At 50.7% G+C, this 20,770-nt stretch overlaps 1 protein-coding gene across 1 annotated transcript in view; it reads right to left on the bottom strand.

Annotated features, from left to right (window-relative positions):
• dnah5l (dynein, axonemal, heavy chain 5 like) overlaps positions 1–20,770 on the bottom strand; it is a 39,226-nt gene that overhangs the window by 2,370 nt on the left and 16,086 nt on the right. The window contains exons 32-92 of the mRNA XM_062379122.1: positions 20,495–20,644; positions 20,272–20,390; positions 20,038–20,174; positions 19,803–19,965; positions 19,562–19,673; positions 19,356–19,484; positions 18,895–19,094; positions 18,466–18,619; positions 18,260–18,370; positions 18,031–18,186; positions 17,533–17,661; positions 17,208–17,423; positions 16,788–16,934; positions 16,534–16,706; positions 16,308–16,378; positions 16,098–16,205; positions 15,623–15,810; positions 14,947–15,141; positions 14,637–14,771; positions 14,286–14,343; positions 14,060–14,191; positions 13,468–13,685; positions 13,208–13,342; positions 12,898–13,074; positions 12,462–12,551; positions 12,246–12,380; positions 11,877–11,978; positions 11,607–11,774; positions 11,193–11,399; positions 10,875–10,967; positions 10,405–10,641; positions 10,182–10,247; positions 9,600–9,740; positions 9,259–9,390; positions 9,022–9,132; positions 8,694–8,848; positions 8,455–8,576; positions 8,132–8,361; positions 7,837–7,995; positions 7,608–7,764; positions 7,218–7,363; positions 6,529–6,663; positions 6,335–6,436; positions 6,126–6,239; positions 5,229–5,396; positions 4,792–4,896; positions 4,565–4,678; positions 4,300–4,476; positions 3,946–4,140; positions 3,712–3,867; positions 3,448–3,630; positions 3,163–3,333; positions 2,792–3,043; positions 2,407–2,533; positions 1,831–1,952; positions 1,609–1,758; positions 1,361–1,525; positions 1,007–1,224; positions 673–728; positions 350–471; positions 101–251 (exon numbers count right to left, since the gene is read on the bottom strand). Coding sequence (XP_062235106.1) covers positions 101–251; positions 350–471; positions 673–728; positions 1,007–1,224; positions 1,361–1,525; positions 1,609–1,758; positions 1,831–1,952; positions 2,407–2,533; positions 2,792–3,043; positions 3,163–3,333; positions 3,448–3,630; positions 3,712–3,867; positions 3,946–4,140; positions 4,300–4,476; positions 4,565–4,678; positions 4,792–4,896; positions 5,229–5,396; positions 6,126–6,239; positions 6,335–6,436; positions 6,529–6,663; positions 7,218–7,363; positions 7,608–7,764; positions 7,837–7,995; positions 8,132–8,361; positions 8,455–8,576; positions 8,694–8,848; positions 9,022–9,132; positions 9,259–9,390; positions 9,600–9,740; positions 10,182–10,247; positions 10,405–10,641; positions 10,875–10,967; positions 11,193–11,399; positions 11,607–11,774; positions 11,877–11,978; positions 12,246–12,380; positions 12,462–12,551; positions 12,898–13,074; positions 13,208–13,342; positions 13,468–13,685; positions 14,060–14,191; positions 14,286–14,343; positions 14,637–14,771; positions 14,947–15,141; positions 15,623–15,810; positions 16,098–16,205; positions 16,308–16,378; positions 16,534–16,706; positions 16,788–16,934; positions 17,208–17,423; positions 17,533–17,661; positions 18,031–18,186; positions 18,260–18,370; positions 18,466–18,619; positions 18,895–19,094; positions 19,356–19,484; positions 19,562–19,673; positions 19,803–19,965; positions 20,038–20,174; positions 20,272–20,390; positions 20,495–20,644 — 8,947 coding nt within the window. The remainder of the gene's footprint in view (positions 1–100; positions 252–349; positions 472–672; positions 729–1,006; positions 1,225–1,360; positions 1,526–1,608; positions 1,759–1,830; positions 1,953–2,406; positions 2,534–2,791; positions 3,044–3,162; positions 3,334–3,447; positions 3,631–3,711; positions 3,868–3,945; positions 4,141–4,299; positions 4,477–4,564; positions 4,679–4,791; positions 4,897–5,228; positions 5,397–6,125; positions 6,240–6,334; positions 6,437–6,528; positions 6,664–7,217; positions 7,364–7,607; positions 7,765–7,836; positions 7,996–8,131; positions 8,362–8,454; positions 8,577–8,693; positions 8,849–9,021; positions 9,133–9,258; positions 9,391–9,599; positions 9,741–10,181; positions 10,248–10,404; positions 10,642–10,874; positions 10,968–11,192; positions 11,400–11,606; positions 11,775–11,876; positions 11,979–12,245; positions 12,381–12,461; positions 12,552–12,897; positions 13,075–13,207; positions 13,343–13,467; positions 13,686–14,059; positions 14,192–14,285; positions 14,344–14,636; positions 14,772–14,946; positions 15,142–15,622; positions 15,811–16,097; positions 16,206–16,307; positions 16,379–16,533; positions 16,707–16,787; positions 16,935–17,207; positions 17,424–17,532; positions 17,662–18,030; positions 18,187–18,259; positions 18,371–18,465; positions 18,620–18,894; positions 19,095–19,355; positions 19,485–19,561; positions 19,674–19,802; positions 19,966–20,037; positions 20,175–20,271; positions 20,391–20,494; positions 20,645–20,770) is intronic.

Here is a 20,770-nt window from a genome sequence, read left to right as displayed (position 1 = left end):
GTTAAATTTAGACGATTCACTGAATCTATCAACTGAGCTGAAGAGCTGAGTCATCAGATCGAGTCAGCACTGGTTTGTAACTGGTTTAAAGAGGTCGGACCCAGCATGTAGCGAAGGCAGCTCCAGTTCACGCCTCTCTTGGAGTCCAGGTCGTCCAGGTGGTTCTGGACAAACTGGACGCTGGAGGTGAAGTCGGCCTGGTTGAACTCGTACGGGATGTTCCAGCCCAGAGGACCGAACTTACGACGCTCCTAACGAGGGGGGGGGGGGGGGGGGGGAGAAATGAGAAGAAGTGTCATGACGGACTTTGTTCATCTGCTGGTTTCTTGCATGAGAACAGATGCGACACCTGGACAGTGGTGTGGAGGAAGGCCACAGCGTAGAGGAGAGGCTTCCACTGAGGCAGGTGGCTGATCTCTAACTGGTCCTGGGTCACACCATTAAAGGTTCTCTTCAGTCCTGCTTTCATCCCTGATGGAGACACAGTGGGCAGTGGTTCAGGTAGAAATCATTTTCTGAAGAAGATTCTGATTGTCCAGCAGTTCCTGAACTCTTTGAATAATGATATACACAGATTTGAATTTCTGAAACCTCAACGGAGAAAATTAAAAAATGAACTCCCTGAATGGAAATGCTAAATGTACGTTGCTGCTGTGTGAAGGGTCTTTTTACCAAGAGGGGGTTCGTTGGTGAACTTGATGGACGACTGGAGGAAGGTGATGGGAAATCTACACACACACACACACACACACACACACACACACACACACACACACACACACACACACACACACACACACACACACACACACACACACACACACACACACACACACACACACACACACAGTTAAATTATAGATGGTGATGTCCAGTCTTTAACTCCAGCGCCACCCTCAGGTCAAACTTCACATTGTAATCTCCCCTACTACATCAAATCGTGGTTGTAATAAACACTGCAGCCTGCAGGTGGCGCCAGCAGGGCGTGTGTGATGTCATCAGTCACCTCGGGTGCACGTCGGTCGTCAGCCACACCCGGAAACCTCGGTGCACGTTCTCCGGTGCTGCCTTGGTGACCGTCTCCAGCAGCTCATCCAGGAAGTCCAGTCCCAGGTGGCAGTTCTGGAGGAGGAGCCAGCCTCCATCTGTCATGCTATTGGCCAGTAGCCTGCGAGCGTGAATCTCCTGGCCCTGCCCCATGGAGATGGGGGAGCACGGCGCCCCCTGCAGGATGAGACCAGTTTACATCTTTTCTTTCCTTCACTCCTGCATCAGGTCTAGTTCAAGCCTCCCTGTCTCTCTTCATACTCACCTGGTCCAAACAGAAACCTCTGAAGCGTTCCTTCATCTCGTTGCTCACCTTGTTCTTGGCGAGCCGCTCTATGTTCTCAGTCGGGTCCGAGCCCATCGACAGAAGACAGACCATTGGCGTCCGGTAGTCGCTCTCTGCCAACATGGCGTCCAGGTCCAGAACCAAACCCTCAGCGTACTGTTGACCCAGAGACTGGGAGATGTAGCGCCGCGCCTGTTCAACCAACACACACATCGTGAACCTCCCAGTCTGAGCAGGAGGTGTGGTCGCTGCTGGAGATCTGGATCTGGACAGACCTGAGCGATGGTTCGGTCCGGACACCAGCTCCGGATCAGCAGAAGCTTCCGGAAGGTGTCGAGCTTCTCCTCGTACCCGTCGGGCAGCGCGGCTTCCTCTGGAGCCGGGAGGTCGAACCAGCTCCTCCAGGTCCGCTCGTTCTGACCCACCTGGACACACAGCAGATCAACGTGAGGTTCTGAGGTTCAGGTCTCACCTGACCCCATGGGACTGGTTCCTACCTGGGTCAGGATCTGACTGAACTGAGGCAGAACCGACAGCTGCACCAGGTTCAGCCACGTCTGGTCCAGGATCCAGCGTCGTGGTTTAGGTTCTACAGAGTTCAGGTCCAGAGAGGCCCCGCCTACACACACAGACACACACACAGACGCACACACACAGACACACACACACTGTCAAACTGCTTTAATGATCAGAGAATGAGACAATGAGGAGGAGGAGAAGGAGAAGGAGAAGAAGGAGGAGGAGGAGGAGGAGGAGGAGGAGGAGGAGAAGGAGCAGGATGAGGAGGAGGAGGAGAAGGAGAAGGAGAAGGAGGAGGAGCAGGATGAGGAGCAGGAGCAGGAGCAGGAGCAGGAGCAGGAGCAGGAGTAGGAGCAGGAGCTGCAGCAGGAGGAGGAGGAGCAGCAGCAGGAGGAGCAGGAGGAGGAGAAGGAGGAGGAGGAGCAGGAGCAGGAGGAGGAGCAGGATGAGGAGCAGGAGCAGGAGCAGGAGCTGCAGCAGGAGGAGGAGGAGGAGGAGGAGCAGCAGCAGGAGGAGCAGGAGGAGGAGAAGGAGGAGGAGGAGTTGCCTGTGACCTTTGATGAAGGTGAGCACCTCGGGCTGGGAGATGATCCGGGCCTGCAGGTCCATCTTCAGAGCGAGGAGCAGGGTGAAGAGCAGCTTGTGCTCCTCGTACAGACCTCTGGAGGTGTAGCAGTAAACCTGCAGACACAGTGATGACCTCACATCTTTTGTTCATACAGTCAAATTTATGATAAAATAATCAATAGAAGTTAAATATTTGTACCTTCATTCATTTGTATTTATCAATAGATGAAATAATGATAATAATATGATCAACATCAACAATGTGTTTTCACCATCTTGAGTGCAGTGATGCACTTTTCCCACTAGAGGGCAGAGTCCGCACATGAAACATAACACAAAAACATAGCATAAGACGCCACTAGGGGGCAGCACCTGGAACGTGAGGAAGCTGATGATGTTGCAGATGCGTTTGGAGGTGACCTGCGACCGGGCCGAGTTCTGCATGGACGAGTCGAAGAGCCCGAGGAACTGCCGCAGCGACGTCTGGTACATGATGTTCACCAGCGACATCTCCACGATCAGGAAGTAGAGGATGCTCCCTCTGGTGGCCACTGGGCGGTACTCCTCCCTGGCCTGGTTAATCTTCACCTCCGTCTCCGCCGCCACCGACAGCTTCTCGCTCACCTACGACAGGGTTATTATGGATTTCATTTGAGCTTCAGTCCTGAACCTGAACCTGAACCTGAACCTGAACCTGAACCTGAACCTGAACCTGAACCTGAACCTGAGCTGACGGACGGTACCTCCTGAGCCGTGGTCTTGGTGACCCTCAGCACCTCGATCAGAGACTGGTCCTCCACCAGGGAGCCCTGCGTGCTCGTCAGCCTGAACAACAGACTGTCCTCCAGCTCCTGCATCTTCCTCTTGTTGGACGTCACCTCCTCCAGGAGCTTCACTCGCTCCGCCTCCAGCTCCTGCTCAGACCCACAGGGTGGACGGAGTTAGACAGGATTCAGGATCACTGTTGATTTGACTGATTGAATAATTCATAACCAGTATAACTAGCTGGTTATCTGCCCAGTGTGGACCTGTTTCTCCAGCAGAATGACACGTCCCAGCAGCTGGTCCTCCAGGCCTCGCTGGGTGACGGTGAAGTCGACCACGGCCGTCCGGGCGCTGACCTCGGGGCTGTAGGCCGGGTTGGCGAGCTTGGTGGTGATGTAGAGCGTGAAGCCCTTCATCACGTCCACCTCCTTGTCTCCCAGCTTCACCTGCAGGATGACGGAGGACGGACGTTACCTGAGACTCTTTTTAAAAAGAAAGAAACTAAACGTTGTCAGTTTGATTCTCACTTTGTACGTGGACCCAGACTTGAGGTAGTTCTTGTCCAGTATGTTGTCGAGGACCGGGTCCAGTTCCTCCCCGACATCCTCCAGCAGCAGGGGGCGCCCCAGAGACAGACTGTCCTCCAGGTGGGATCGGAAATATTTATGGTTGAGAGACGTCACCTGAGACACAGAAGAGGTTGGAACCCCTCACCAGCAGAGGGCAGAGGACATTTGTGATTCTGGTTTTTGCGTCCCCACCTGCAGCTGCTGGTCTCGCTCTCTGCTCTGGATCCAGGTCTTGCCCTGACCCTGGGGGTCGATCAACAGTGGGTAGCGTGACGCCTTGGTCACCACGATGCCGTTCTGGATGGACAGGTCGTCGCTGGGTAAACCCTGCAGGGTCCACTCGCCCACTGTGGTGGTGTCCACCAGCAGACCAATCACATTCAAGTCCTGCAGGACGTCTCAGTTTTAACTTTCACAAAGATTCTTAATGTCTCCGATCAGATTGACGGTGAACCGAGTCTTTAATATTCAGATTATTTTAATTGAACACAGATCTGTTGTTTTATTTACCATGAATTGTCAAATAAAAGCTAAACCAGGTCTTACAGGACTGAAGGGAATGAGCTTCGCCTCCATCTCCTTCTTCCACAGCTCCAGCAGGAGGCGCCGGTACTCCTGGTTGAAGGGGCCGGCGTACGACAGGAAGCCGCTGGACAGAAGGACGTCCCCGACCAGGTGTTCGATCTGCGTCTGGAACCCGGCACTGCTGTCCGTCCAACGGACCTGAGACACCACGAGGGGACACGTGGAAGGATGAGAGGATGGATGTGTGACGGATGAATGACTGAAAGATGGCGGGGTGAGAGCTGACCTTCTCCCCCCCCAGCCCGTCGATCAGAGCCGTGGCATTGGCCATCTTCTGGCGGCAGGCCTGGGCGTCGTCCTCCAGGTCCTGCTTCTCCTTCATGGCGGCGTCGTAAAGCGCCTAAAGTTCAGCAGACGCACATTTCACTACAGGTCATCATACAACTAGAATAAGTGGTTTGTCTCCACCAATCAGAGCAGAGCTGACATGTGATCAGTTCATCCGAGGGTCACCTGCACGGCGTCGAGCTCTCGCTGCTTGGTGTCCAGCTGCTCCTGAGCTTTACCCAGTTCAGCCTGAGCCACCTGGAGACGAGCCTCCTGCAGGGCCAGGTTAGCCTGCGCACACACACACACACACACACAGACACACACATGCATTGTGTCCTTGCTTTGTCTCCAGTACGTTACATTTTCTGTCCAGTTTCTTTTGTTTGTTAACTTGTTTGTTTGTCAACAGGATGAACCGATGTCCAGTAGACCTGGTGGAGGGGTGTGGTCTATGTCCGGAGGCGGATCAAGGATTTATTTCACTTTCTTTATCATTGAGGGATTTGAAAGTTTGTTTCTCATCTTTACTGATTCCTCGATGTGTGTGTGATTCAGATGATTGACTGAAGGGAGGTGTGAAATCTACTGACTGAGTTATACTGGGACTCCTGTGTCTGTACCTTCAGGGGCAGCACCTCCTTGTTGATGGAGAAGAAGTCAGCCATGGCCTGAGTCCAGGCGCAGAGTCCCGCCACGTTCCCACAGATCCTCTTGGCGGACTCCAAGTTGTAGTCGTCCACCTCCAGGTAAGGAGCCAGCAGCTCCACCACCTCCTCTGTGATGGAGTCCTGAGCACAGGACGACAGCAGGGGGCGCTGTGATCGTCTTCTACATGCTCTTCACCACGTCTCAACAACACCTCAACTACCAGTTATGGAGCAGACAGGTGGAGCAGTGCTGAGTGTAAATACTCTGACACGTTCGTCCTGACGCCATCACCTACGTGGGCGGAGTCTACCGATACTTGACTCTGATTGGTTTTATAGACGGCGTCTTATTCTGTCTCTACTTCCTGTGATTGGTCCAAAAGTCCAAACTGTCCAACAAAGTGTTTACACTGCAAACCAACAGAACCTGGTTCAGTTAGACCCAGACCCAGAAGTCCTACTCCAGACACACACACACACACACACACACACACACACACACACACACACACACACACACACACACACACACACACACACACACACTTACTTCAGGGTTTTTCCAGTTCTAAACATACAGACGTTCAATTGCCAGCTCGGCTAATCCTCATCTTAGCAGGTATGTAAGAGACACACACACACACACACACTCACACACAAGCTGGTGATGGTGCAGTGTGATAAGATGAGTAGGGAGTTTCCAACTGACACACAGCTATAAACTCCAGTTTGAGTGTGTGTGTGTGTGTGTGTGTGTGTGTGTGTGTGTGTGTGTGTGTGTACAGTCTGCTGTATGGTCTCAGATCCACCTGGACTCTGACGTGTCCTGGACTCTAGCAGCTTGTGGGTCAGCAGCAGACTCGGACTGACCTTGCTGAAGTTGAGCAACATGCTGAGGAACGAGGAGTTCTGCATCAGCTTCATGGCCTCAGCCCACGAAGGTCGTAGACAAGGTCGCTCTGGGTCGGCGGTCACCGGGTCGATCTGAGGAAACAGACCCAGGGAAAGAGTTGAGATGAAAGAGGAACATCAGGATGAACTGGATGTGAATGTTTGAAACGAGTGGAAGTGGAAGTGACCTTCCTCTGGAACAGCAGCAGCACCACGTCCATGATCCTCATGATGAGATGAGGAGGCTTCTGCAGCTTCCTCACGGTGGCGATATCCGAGGGCTTAATGGTCTGTAGGGATGTAAGAAGAACATTGTGTATACTCTGTGTGTGTGTGTGTGTGTGTGTGTGTGTGTGTGTGTGTGTGTGTGTGTGTGTGAGACCTGCAGTGCAGCCTCAGCAGCCTCCAGCGCTGGTTTGGCAGCCTCCAGTTTGGACAGTGCTGATGTTTTGTCGACTTCGATCTCGTTGACGATGAGCTGAGCTTTGTCCTTCACCTTCTGCACCTGCTGCTTCACCTGCACACAAACACCTGGGTACTGCTGTGCTGTCTGTGGCCACTAGGGGGCAGAGCCAGGCACGCACACATGTTTGTCCTTCTATCTTAGTGAGGACACTCATTCACATTCCCTGGCCCCTGACCTAAACCTCATCCAAACTGAATGCCCAACCCGGATTTTAACTGTAAAACCAAGTCTTAACCCTCAGAGAGTCCATGAACAAGTGAGGACCGGTCAAAATGTCCCCACTCTGTAGGGTCTATGTTTAAAATGTTCCTCCCAAAGGTATAAGTACAGGACCGTGTGTGTCCATCTGAGACGATGATGAAGAGTCAAGTATCTGCGATGTTTCTCTACGTCATGACATCTTAACGTTAACGTGTTCTACTCAGGTGTGGGATCATTTAAGAGGAGGTAGAGCAACGTGACCTTTGACTCCTCCCTGGAACATCTGGCGTCTGTCTGCCATGTGATTGGATAAAACGTTCATTCTCTCCCGGGTCACATGACTGTGCTGTCGGCTCCGATCAGCAGGGATGGAAACGTGAAAATAACAAAGTCGTGTCTCTGACCTTTTCAGCAGCCTGAGCTTTGGCGGTGACCTCCAGCAGGACCTCGTCTGCCCTGTGGGAGGCGACAGCGAGTTCCTGCTCCTTCACCAGCAGCTCCTTGGAGAGTTGAGACACCGACTGCTCCGCCTCCATCAGTTTACACAGACCTGCAACACGAGGCTGAGAATCATCACCACCGATCAGCGGACTTCTCATCATCACTCAACCTGCCCATCATTTCTTTATCTACAAAATCTGAAGAATGCTCGTTATTAAAACCTATAATCAATCAACGCATAAAATCCCCCCCCCCCCCCCCGCTGCAGCTCGACTCTTCTTGTGAACAACACGTCACCATCGCAGCACACGTCAGCACTGAACCATTCAGCACACGCGTGTTCCGGGTCGTACCTGTCTTCATGCGCTCGGCCAGCGTGCCCACGTGGGCGATCTTCTCGGCGTAGATGAGCTTGTAGCTGTCGATGAAGGACAGGTAGGACTTTGGCGTCACAAACGTTTGACGTCGGAAACGTTCAAAGTACTCGGAACATTTCTCCGCCACCAGGTCCTGCAGGGAGAGACGCCGTGTGATTGGTTGGCCTGAACCTGCCGGTGACACGCACCTGGACCGAGGTGTTACCTGGAAGGTTCCCATGGTCCCCACCACGCTGTGCTTCACTTCCTGTGAGCAGCGGAGGTCCTGGTACTGAGACAGGAAGTGATGCGACACGGCGACCAGGGCGTCCCGAGGCCAGCGCTGGAACCAGTCCACCGTGCAGCCGGATATCAGCCCCGGGAACTGTTGAGGTCAAAGGTCGCTGAGCTCATCAAATCCAACCGTGGTTAATATATTTGATTCACGTCTCGTAACCTCCTGTGATGTCATCACATGCCCCCCCTCACTCCATAGGAAGCAGTGAAGGTCTGAAACTCACCTTCAGAGCACGAGTACGGAACTTCTCCCCGACCGGCGAGAAGCAGAGCACCACGTGGAGGTTGCTCCGCACGCGGGACAGGAAGAAGTCGTAGAGGTTTTCTGAGGTCGGAGGTCGGCGGGGGTGCTCTCGCTTCATGACAGGGATCAGATCCTGGGTGATGTCGTCCAGCTCGTCGCGAGCAAACAGGTTGGAAACTTCTCCGCTGGCCAGGACGTTGTTCATGTATTCTGGAGCAGAGAGGAAACATGAAATCAAGAGACCAGTGATTCATGTTCCCCAGAGGACGACCCCTTGTTCTGTCATGATCTACAGTCGGGTACCGAGGAACGCTTCGTCTTTGATGTCGTTGTCTGTGAAGAGGAACGTGACTCCTCCCCCCTGCTGACCGGCGATACGATACAGAGCCTTCAGGTCCTCCAGCAGGTTACTGCTGTTGTACGACCTGCACGACACACACACACACACACACACACTCACACACGTCATAAACCTCCTCCATGTTAGCAGATGGGACATGGACCAAACCAAACAATCAAAGTGTCAAATAAATGATTGACACCTGGTCATTGTGATCTGGAAGGTTTGGTATCCTGCGATAAACGAAGCTAGCCTCGTCAGGCTCTGCTTCCCCGACCCCCCCACCCCGACCAGCAGGGCGTTCCCCTGCTGCGTCCGCAGGATCCGTGAGATCCGCATCAGGTGTGTCATGGCGTCCTGCGGTATCAGGTTCAACAGAGAGAGTCGTTAACCAATAAGATCAAAGGGACAACAGAGATATTCACTTCTTCCTCGACAGCAAGAAATACAATTTGATTTTTACTAGAAGTTTTAAATATCAGCTCAAGGCCCCCTGCTGGTGGCCATCAGTCTGACAGGAACCAGCTCACCTTGAAGAAGACCAGGTCCATGGCTCCTCCTCGAGCCGCCTCGTTGAACTGCTCCTGGAAAACCGAGAGCCGCTCGGCCAGGCCGTCCAGGGACGGGATCGGCTCGTACACCTGTCAATCCAGGAATACAGGCTTTCGATTCTATTGGCTCAAATTATTGATGAAACACATTTTTAATGAAAATAATCATTAAAAATGAGACATGGTTGAATGTGACGTGTCCTTTTGGGTTTGAACCTTCGGCGCTTCCAGCTCGGCGTCTTCGGGTTCGTCCCCCGTCGCCTCCGGAGCGTCACGCAGGAAGTCCACGAAGCAGCTGTCCCACTGGGGGTGCTCAGTCACAGATCTCCCATGATCCTCCTCTGTGATCTGGGCAACGGGCGTTTGATGAAAAACAGAAAGTGGCGACTCAGCGGTGAAGACACTGGGACATCGCAAAACCTGATTGGTTCAAAGTTTCATGGCTTCATTTGTTTTCATCCGATTTAAACTGAGGACGTGTGACCTGATTTTATTTGTTTGTTACATGTTTGAATATTATTAGTATTACACTGACAGACAGACACACACACACCCACCTTCTCCATGATGCAGCTGAAGGTTTGTTGGTCGCTGCTGTCGATGAAGCGGTCGGCGATGACTCTGAAACATTCATGATGGAAGAGAGCGGCGAGGAGGGCGGAGCTCTGACACACCTCTGACCTCACAGTCAGGATCCCCTGACACACAACACAACACAACCATCAACACCACACAAACAACACAACCATCAACACCACACAAACAACACAACCATCAACACACGCAGACACACACAAACATACCACACAAACGTAACCCAACACACAAACACACAACACATCATTAACCACAATACAAATAAACATTTTCTTTAAGTAAATATGATTCTCTGTTATAATACATTTAAAACTTTATAACCAGGTTTACAGGATGTTGTACAGATATATCAAAATAAAAGCCCTCGTTGTTGTGGTATGGTAATACGTAAACATTGCTGAGCTTGACATTAAACACTAAATATTTACATTGATCATTGAACATTGAACCAGGTCCAGTCGCTGTGGACAGAAGACGCAGACTCAGCTTCCTGGTTCTTGTTTCCTTCAGGGTCACATGTGTAAACAGGAAGTGGTTCCTACCTGCCAGATCCTGCTCAGGTCCCTCAGGTTGAAAATATAATGAAACTTTGCAGGAGACGGTAACATCTGAGGAAACGCACACAAACAAACAAAAATAAAAGCACTGCTGTTAGATATAAGGAGAACAATATTATATCTTAATACATAATATAATTTTAGATAGTAGATATAGTTTTATTAATCTAGTTATATTAATTAACCAGATGTTCTGTGATTATTTGACCTTTGCCTTAACGGCCTGCCACACCCGCCTGGTGGTGGGAACCAGGGCGGCGGCGAGGTGGCAGACGTCAGCGGGGAAGCCTCTCTCCGGGCAGAAGTATCCCTGAGCCACGGTGCTGAAGATCAGGTCGATGGAGGAGTTGGAGGGCAGCGTGCAGTTGAAGATGGAGAACTGCCTCTTCAGACGCTGAGGGATGTCGTTCCGACCGCCCCCGGGGAGGATCATGGCCGCCACCAGCTGTTTAAGGTTGTTTCAAACATGAGTCAGGACTTTAGACAGGAAGTGGATATATGACAGAAACATGTCTTCAAAGTTAATTCCTTCACTCAACTGAAGCTGAGTCACACAGGAAATGAGCCAAACAGGAAATGAGCCACACAAGTTATGTGACACTTTCATTAAAGATCCCAATCATCTGTTTTTTGAGACACAGTAAAAAGCGTGGCGGCCATGAAGCGCGGGTTTGATACCTGAACATCGACCACGGTGATAAACTCTCCTGGACGATCCAAACTGTAGAACCCTCCCTGTTCCATCAGCTGACGCACAATCTCATTGGTTATCTGAGGGAGGCGGGGCAGAGAGGTGTCAGTCAGCGATTGGTTAGCAGGAAGTGTCATTCCAACAAGACAAAGAGAGAAAGCACAAACTGTTCATGTGGACAAATGTATTGATAATCATATTTAAAATGTTTAATTATTATTTCCAAATAAAAAAAAGTTGCAAGTATGATTGGTAAACTGTAAAAGATAAATTGAAATCGACCAATCAGAGAGCTTGAGGCTGACCTGGTCTCCCCATTCGTTGATAACGGGCATGTTGATGTCATCTATGAAAACAGTCATCCTGCGCCCGGCCGGCGGCCCGTAGGTGGCGCCCATCCTCTTGTCGATGTAGCTCTCGATGGTTCTCTGGAACATGCCGGGCAGCGTGGCAGAGGAGAAGTTGAGCGTCTTACTGAGGTGGAGCTCCGGGTCCAGCTTACCAGTGTAGCCCTGCAGGGGGAGCCAGAGGAGAACACGTCATGTAGCTGGAGCATTAGCAAGCTGAGCGTAAGAGCTAGCTGCAAACACACTGCAGTTTCTCTAACAGCCACTGGGGCGGCCCTCTGTGACAGGTTCTGTTTTGATCCAGTTCTTTGGTTAATCAGATTTATGTGTTTTCCTCATTTGTTAACATTTGTTAACAACGTTGTGTCTCACTTTAATCATGACGCTCTTGGCGGTTCCCTGCTCTCCGATCAGCAGCACAGCTTTTCTCTGCTTCATGATGGTCTGCGTCAGGAACTCCGTCCTCACGTTGTCCACGTTTGGAACCAGGATGGACGAGTAGTCTGGGACGTGGTCTTTGGGGTAGACGTACTCTGGGACCTGGATCATGGAAGAGAAGGTAAATGAGTTGGCTCTGACGCTGAGAGATGAAGGTTGACGTGGTTGAGTCAACGAAGCGATGGCGGCCTCGTGTTCACACACCTTGTTGGACCAGTGCTCCCACTGCCCCTGCTCATTGATGGTGAACTCGAAGATGGTCTGGTCGTCCTGAGTGTGCGGCAGGTCCAGAGACGAGCCGTGTCCCTTCAAACACAAATCATACAACACTTAATCTCGAAGTCCACGTTGGTCCACAACACCTCCAGAGACACAAATCCTTCAGGGTCTTTCCTCTCAGAAGGAAACCTGCTTCATCACATGAGAGCCTGACCAGCGCTGCAGCTAGAAATAAAGTTTGTCCTTAGGGTGGCGCCAGAGGAACACTCAGAAACATCCAGGGTTTATCCTCTGTGGAACATGAATGTAGATTTTAAGAATGTCTGAACAAAGAGAATGAGAGAATTCAGAAACCTTGAGAAAGGCCTCCATCTTGGCTCTGTCGTCCAGCTCCAGCAGCGCGCCGAGCGACCACATGACCACAAATACAAACAGGCGACCGACGTCAACATGGCTGCCGGGCTTCTCCTCCGCGGCTGGGAGCAGACCCTGGACACCATGAGACACAAGACAGAAGTGAAACCTGGAGAAATGTCTGTGAGCTGAGCCGTCACATGAAGCCTGTCCTACCTGCAGCAGGTCCACAGTCTGTCTGATGTACATACACTCCAGCACCTGCATCTTAGGAGACACAGCAGTGAAGACAAAGTCCACCACGTCCTGTAGGTGGAACAGACACGAGGATTATTACCATGGATTAGATGACAATGATTAATTAATATGTTCAACTGGTTTCCATCTGCATCAGTTAAAGATATAAATGTTCATGTGGTGTTTGTGTCTCTCTCTTGTTTCTCTGTGTTTGGTCTCCACCTCCTCAGGAACCCTCTCACTGAGTCGGTCTGCTGCTCAGGATCATAACTCATAGTCTCTATAACTTGTAGAAATCAATAAGAAAATGAAATCTGTGACACACTGACTGATAATAGAACAGATGTTTATCCTCGGCTGCCTGAATGAAACCCTGGTCACTGTTTGAGCATCCTGTCCGGGGGCGTGTCTCCACCTGGTAGCAGGAGTCGAAGCAGAGTCTGAGGGCGTCGGCCTGCGGCTCCGGGAGCGTCTGAAGCCACGCCTCCAGGATGGGGCTCCAGCCGAGCACCGACGAGCTCATGAACACCATCCCGTTCCTGGACACCGTGGCCGGGGACGCGTTGTCGATGTTGTGGGGCTCAAAGACGATCTGGAGACAGAACACAGAGGACGTCTCCTCACCTCACAACTTCTACACCTGACAGTGCTGTTCACCACAGCTCGGTTATTCAGTGGATTCTGATTGGCTGATGGCAAAAGGCTGACACATGACTGACAGGCACCTTGCAGCAGGGCGCCATGGCGATTCTGTCTCCGTTCGCCAGCGTCAGAGTTTTGTTGTCGTCCAGGACTGAGTTCAGGTTCTCGATCCAGATCGCATCCACAGGACCATCCAGCACAATCCAGATATAATCCCCCTGACACACACACACACGCACAGACAAACACACACACACACACACAGTTCAAATATGTCATATAAACATGTTACTATTACGTTATTATAAATCTAAGGAGGAGCTGAGCCGTCGGTCCATCAGACCTTCTTGGCCTTGAGCGTCTTCCTCCACAGCGTGGAGAAGATGCCGTCGGTCCAGTCGTTGGTGGTGACGTCCAGCGTGCCGAACATCTGCGCGGCCGTGATGGCTTTGGGGTTCATCCTCATCTCCCGGTGCGGGGAGCCACATTCCGACATGGCCTTCATCAGGGTGTGGATGCAGGTCGTCTTCCCGGCGCCGCTGGGACCCAACGTCATCATACCTGCACGAGAACACGCAGCTGGACTCACCACGCTCAATGATGCTGCTCAACCAGAACTGACTCCAGAACTTTGTATAAGAATAAAACAATGATAAACTACGATTTCAACAGTAGAAGAGAATTGGATCATTCTCCACCATGAGGGCGGCTCTAAAACAAGACCTTGATATTGGAACATAAACGTATTAAAATGTCTTAATATGATAAATCTTAATAATATTGTATACATATATATTGATTTATATATAAGTGGTGAAATGTAAAAGTCCACTTCGCTGTCATCTAGTGGTGAAACATAGGTACAACAAGTAATCTCAGATGAGTTCAGCAGAGCTGGATGACAGTTTAATAAAGTTCTGTCTGAGGATCTGTACCGTGTCGGACTCTCTGCGTCTCGTAGAGCTGAACCAGTTTGAGGACCCAGGGGGGGTGAGGGATCAGACCGGCCCTCTGAGCCTGACTGAAGATGGACGTCTCCAGGTCTGGATACCCGGCCTTATCCAGAACTACCGGAGGGAAGGAGAGGAGGAGGATTAATCCTGTTTGTCTCCACTTCTCTGATCACAAAGACAAGAGTGAGTCTGTGGTTTGGAAACGAACCGATGCCAGGAAACAGGTCGTTGATCAGACTCATGAACAAAGGTTCGTCCTCGTCCACCTGCACAGAAACAATCACATTATCACACCCCCCCAGAACAAAGCATCATTTCAAACACTGTAAATACTTCATCAATCATCAAATAATCGTGTTATAATACAGTTAAATCAGCAGTTTAAAAGATGGACGACATGACAGCTCCTATAGTGAATCCTGTTGATCGCCCCCTGGTGGACGTCTGCAGTAGAGGTCATAAACCTCCTGCTCCATGTTAGCAGAGAATGAAGTAGACATTAAATAAATATTTGTCAAAGATGGTTTCTGTGGTTTTTGGTCGTTCCTATCACACACACCAGTTTGGAGAGGTTCATGTCTCTCAGGACCCTCATCACCACGGTCTTCTCCGGCTCTGACGGGTTGGATCTCTTCACGGCACCCAGCGTCCTCAAAACTGACAAAATGTTCCTCAGACCAAAATCATAATGGACCTGGTGTTAAGACAAAACAAATATCATGAAGTCAGGTGCATAAACAATATGATAATATGAATATGATTGTCTGAGTCAGTGTCTCTGGACATTAGCTGGAAGTTTTCCTGCAGCCTCCGAGTAAAACATCAGTAAAATGACCGAGTGAGTTTTGATGAGCTTTCACTTTCCCGACCTGTTTGGAGAGCTGCTCCTCACACAGTTTGTAGAGGGTGTAGAACTTCCTGCTGAGAACCTGGTTGTCACGAAAACCTGCACTGGCCAGTTTGACCCTCATGATGATGGCTCGGTCCGGGACCATCATGGCTACTGTGCGGAACTGGATCTTCAGGTTCTCGGGCAACTCCTGGCGACCGGCGTATCCAGGGTTCTGGAGGACCAGGTGTAGAATCAGGTTTTGATAACTGACTGGTTCTTAGATACATAGAACTCTGTTCAGGTTCTGAAGGAATTCTCTGGCTGTGAGATTGTTCTGGTTCTGAGGTGTCCTTGGACTAACTCAGGGGCCATGTGGTGGACGCAGACTACAAACTATGTAGATTATAGACATTAATTTTAGTTAATTTGTGTTATTTGTGTCTCCATCCCTTGCGGCTGCATCGCTTGTTACTTTTAGCTGCTGCACGTTTCCTCTTTAGCGAGCTCATTATCTTTATCACCGGCACGCAATGAATCCTGGGAAAGCTTGGCCCACACATTGGATTCATGTCTCATCCTTAAGAAGTGGGAAGTTAGGAAAAACCTTCAAGCATGTGACCCCTGAAGAACCACAGCTTGTGACATCACTCGGTTTGGATCTAAGGTTTCTGATTGGACCTTTATGCGGTTACTCTCGGGTTACACTCGGTTACCATGGTGATGAAGATGCCGAACTCCGGGTCCATGTCCACCACGTCTCCGTCTGTGAAGACAAACTGCTTCTTCTTGTTCTTCTTGCACTGCAGGACGACGTAGATCTGCTGGGCGGCGACCGACAGGACCGGCAGCTCGATGCGGTTGAACTCATCGAAGCAGCCCCAGGCTCCGGACTGAGCCAGACCTGCAAAGACACACAACAACCAGCAGGTGGCACTTTACACAACTGGACATATAGTTGAGGACAGTTTTTGTTTTGTCTGCGTCCGGCAGCTCCGAACTTCCCTGAGCCTGAAACTTTTTGGCTGCTTGCATTTGCGATCTCATTCTTTCGGTCAATACCCAGATCTCTTAACCAAAGGTTTGGAATGAAGATCTCTCAGTGAATCACAAGCTCTGTCTTCAGCTCAGCTCCATCAGCAGCTACCAGGGGCAGAGGGCAGGAGGTTGACTGGCTGTAAAGCATCTCACCTTTATAAATACGTCCCAGTCCTCTGTAGTCCATCTGGTCCGAACAGTTGAAAACCACCACGTATTTGCCCAGACAGCGACCCATGTCCTTCGTGGTCTCTGTTTTACCTGTAAACACACAGACACACACAAACACACACAGACATGCACACACTCACTTGATTAGAGCAATCAACTCAGAGTGAGAGTTTTCCCCGGAGTCGTTGTTACCTGTTCCTGCCGGACCTGCCGGAGCTCCGCCCATGCTCATCCCCAGGGCCTGCGACAGAGTGATGTAGCACCTGGACACCAGTCACAGAGGGTCTTCATTTAGTTCAATGATCTGTCAGTGGGTTGGTTTGTAACTGTGACGGAGGCGGGGTTTATCACCCATACTAGAGCCAGCCACCAGGGGGCGATGGACCCGTCATCTTTCGTGACAGTCTGTGGGTTGTACCTGTCCGTCAGCGGAGTGATGACCAGTCGGTCTGTACAGCCCAGGTACTCGTTGCAGTAGCTGAACTCCACGTCTGTGATCTGAATGACGCATCTGTCCGTCTCCTCCAGGAAGTAGAACCTCGACTGCTTCTGCCACTCGAAGTCCAACGCAGATCGAACGTTCAGGCGCACCTGAGGGAGATGTGTTCCAACATGACATCACCACTCGGATCAGTGACACAACGTAATGTTCCTGTCCCTCCGTCCACCCACCAGCTCGTCAAAGATGTCCCTCTGGTGGACGTGGATGGTGATGAGCGTCTCATACTGGGTCCTCTCGTTTCTGCTCAGCTCCTTCGTCGTCATGTCGATCAGCTCGTTGAGGAGGTCCATGAACTTCTGATTGGTCGTCTGCATGATCTGCCAGGCGGGGGGGGGGGGGGGGGGGTTTCATTTACGTTAAAGTGATGCTGTATAATTTGGATGTAGTTTGCCTCTGTTATCTTCTCACATGTTTACCTACGTGTCCACTTAAAACCAAGAAAATCAAATCAGTTCATCTTCAAGTTTAACTCAAGATTTCAACCTGATTTGAACAAAGTCCTTCAGGCGTTCTCGTGTCGTGTTCACGTGAAAACATGATGCCTCCGACCACTGGGTGTCGCTGGCGATGACACATCAACATAAAAGCACCTTCTTGTCAGACTTGCTGAGGACTAGTGCTTCTTCTGCGTCTCTGGTCCAGATCATCTGGATCCCCAGGAGGCCGACCTGCGCCGGGAACGCTGCCTGGAAGTCCAGCAGCTTCAGGCCCGGCTCAGTGGTCGCCACGTAGGCCTGACGGATGATGGCGTGGAGCGTGTGTCGGACTCCGGCGAGCAGCTGCACTAACCACACCTCCACGTTACCCTGGAAGGATCATGGTCAGCAGTCACAGAACAGATCCAGATTCATACAGTTTTATGGTTTCTGGTTTAAAGTGTGAGAGGAGAAGAAGAACTGTTCTGATGGAATGTACCTGAGCCAGGACGGGTTGACTCAGCTCCACAGTTTCTCCTTCCTGAGACTGGAAGCTGAGCATCTGGTCGTAGAGCTTCTCACTGAACACCACTCGGCTCACGTTGTCGAACAGACTCAGGAGATGAGCCTGAGGATGAAGACAAGTCAGATTCAAATATTTATCAACTATGTTATCAAGACTGTAAAGAAAGAGAAGACGATGCTGAGAGGTGGAGCAGGGAAAGTTCTAAAAATTAAACTAAATCTTAAACCAGTGTTTGTTCCACCTGCACCAATGTGTGTGTGTGTGTGTGTGTGAGAGTGAGAGTTGTGTGTGTGTGAGAGTGAGAGTTGTGTGTGTGTGAGAGTGAGAGTTGTGTGTATTCTATTTGACTGTTTATATGAAGCTCCTTCTACTTTGCTCTTATGTTAATGTAATTAGCTGCTGATCTGACGTGTTTCTTCTCGTGCGACACGTTTCATTGTACGTGCACATGACGGACTAAGCGCGTGTCACCTGTATGGTGTGCGAGTCCGACGCCTGACCCAGGATCTCCAGCAGGGCGGGGTCGGACACGAAGAAGAAGCGAGGAAACACCAGCCGTTTCTTCTCCAGGTAGCCGGACAGGGACTTCTGACACAGCTCCAGCTGCTCCAGCAGGTGAGGCAGCAGCTGCAGAGACAACAAGCGGCTGTGAGCGGGAACCTACAGCATGTTGTGTTGCTCAGAGGCACGTGGGCGGCACCTGGCTGAGCGTCTCGTCTCCCACGCAGCACTGCACGGCGTTGGGCAGCTCGTGCGCTCGCTGCATGATCCTCTGCCAGGACTTGTCGATGTTCAGGAAACGTTTCGCTTCCTGAGGAACAAACAACGAGCATCAAGCCACAGGTTGACAACAACGAGGCGTGGTGATGATGTCACCGGTGACACGCAGCCGACGGTGGTTCGGACCTGAGGCAGCTGCTTGGCGATGTCTCCGCCCACGAACACGGCCTCCAGGTAGATCCAGAGGTTTTGAACCGACAACCACTTCTCGATGATCTCGGACGTGTTGGAGAGTTTCTGGATCCACAGCTGGATGGACGGCTTGAACGGAGCGTTGTACCTGCAGGACCACATTCATTCATTCATTCATTTATTCATTTATTCATTTATTCATTTATTCATTTATTCATTCATTCATTCATTCATTCATTCATGCATTTATTTATTTATTTATTTGTTCATTCATTTATTTATTCATTTATTTATTCATTTATTTATTCATTCATACTTTCATCCATGTCTCCACCCAGTCTTTTGTTCTTCAACTAATCTTACTTCTGTCAATGTTTCTTGACCCTTGACCTTTTATTCTGTCTAACCCCCCCCCACACACACCTGTTGCTCAGCAGTGAGGTCAGCACCATCAGGCCGTCCTCCAACATGGAGACCTTCTCCACGGTGTCGGCTCCTCTCAGCAGCAGTTCTCCTCTGGTCCTGAAGGGGGCGAAGCTGAGGCTCTGGCTGCTCCACTCGGCCACCACGTCCTTCAGCTTGGCCTCGATGTCTCGCTCCTTCACGGCACTGATGCAGACGTCCTGACCACAAGAGGACAGAAGAGAGACAATCCAGGTTCCATCTTTCTCATGTCTCTCTTATAACCCAGGTCCCGTCAGGATCCTAACAGCTCGTTCTGTTCTGGGTCAGATTTTCATGTTGATTCTACAGTTTTATTCCAAACTAAACTGAGAAAGGCAAAGAATAATTTACTTTATCATTAACAAGTTAAGAATTACAGTCTTTCCAACAAAAGTTATTGTGTCAGATTGAAACAAATAATGTGAATAAATCATCAGAACCTCGATGTCCTCTTTGTGTTTGAGCAGCGGAGCCTCCATGACGCTTCTGAGAGAGAAGCTCTCTGATTCCACCTGGAAACTGTGAGCGGTCAACTCACTGAGACGAGTCCAGTGTCTGGGCAGCATCGCCTGAAGGACACAGAGTCACTGAGTGAATGTTCTCTAAGACACAGGTGAGATCAGTGACCCCTCGGCCGGCCTCCTACCTTGTTGGCCATCATGTAGAGCAGAGGGCAGGACTCAGTGAAGTCATCGATGGTCTTCTTCAGATCTCTGAACGCCTGCCACTCCTTCAGCGCCTTCGGAAGCTTCCTGATCCTGAAAAGACCAAGAGACAGGTGAAGAAATAAATCTACAACAGACATGTTTTACTTTTTATTTCTTATTTTCTGCTGCATTCATCCATTTATCCAGTTTGAAATATTGTCCTAGGACACAATGCTCGACCTGTTCTGGAAGTCCTGCAGCTCCAGGTTCATCTTCTCGATGTCCAGTCCAGCCCACAGGAGGTCGTAGTATCCAGTCACGCTGTCGATGACGGCGTTATATAAACTGTAGAGTTTGGACAGAAGAGAGAGCTCCCTCTTGATCCTCTGCAGCTCTGGATACTCTGCAAGGAAGGAGGGAGATTAAGGTGGGGAGGAGCCAGGAGAGAAGGAGAGAAGGAAGCAAGGAGACGAACCTTCAACAGTCAAACCGAACAGCTCCTCTCCTCCTGAGTAGGTGATGAACTTCCTCCACAGCTGATCAAAGTCTGACTGGAAACTCTGCAGCCGCTCACTGGCTTCAACTGGAGCCACGCCCTCCACGCCGGGACCCCTGCACACACACACACACACAGTCTGTGTATATGTGTGTGTGTGTGTGTGTGTGTGTGTGTGTGTGTGTGTGTATGTGTGTGTGTGTGTGTGTATACCTTTGGTTGTACTTGGAGCAGTAGTCGTGAACGTTGCTCTGGAAGCTCTGGACTGCGGACAGCAGGTCTGCCTTCATGCTGGGTTGGATCTTCACCAGAGTGTTCTGGTTCTGCACCACCTAAAATAACACACACACACACACACACAGACACACACACACCTGGATCTTCGTACAAACTCTTGTTGATGTTAAACCTTCCCTCGCCTGCGCCCCCCCCTCACCAGGGCGTTGAGGTTCTTCCAGGCGTACGTCAGGCCGTCCACGCGCTCGGCGTTCCCGTCATTGAACAGCAGCTCGTGTTTGTTGAGCAGAGCGAAGGATTCCTCGACTGGGCCGATGGAGGCGTCGATACGAACCTCCGCCTCCCGGACCTCAAACACAAAGAGCGAGGAATGAGTCCAACGGGTCTCACGGTCAAAAAGGAGGAGAAATGAACGAGTGATTGAATCAAAGAGTGAACAGATGATGGAGGACTAAAGAAGTAGGAGCTGAGCAGG

Source organism: Platichthys flesus, chromosome 21 (assembly GCF_949316205.1).
Source record: "Platichthys flesus chromosome 21, fPlaFle2.1, whole genome shotgun sequence".
Lineage (NCBI taxonomy): Eukaryota > Metazoa > Chordata > Actinopteri > Pleuronectiformes > Pleuronectidae > Platichthys > Platichthys flesus.
Note: the sequence above shows the minus strand (reverse complement) of the source record. Positions and strands in the feature narration are given on the sequence as shown.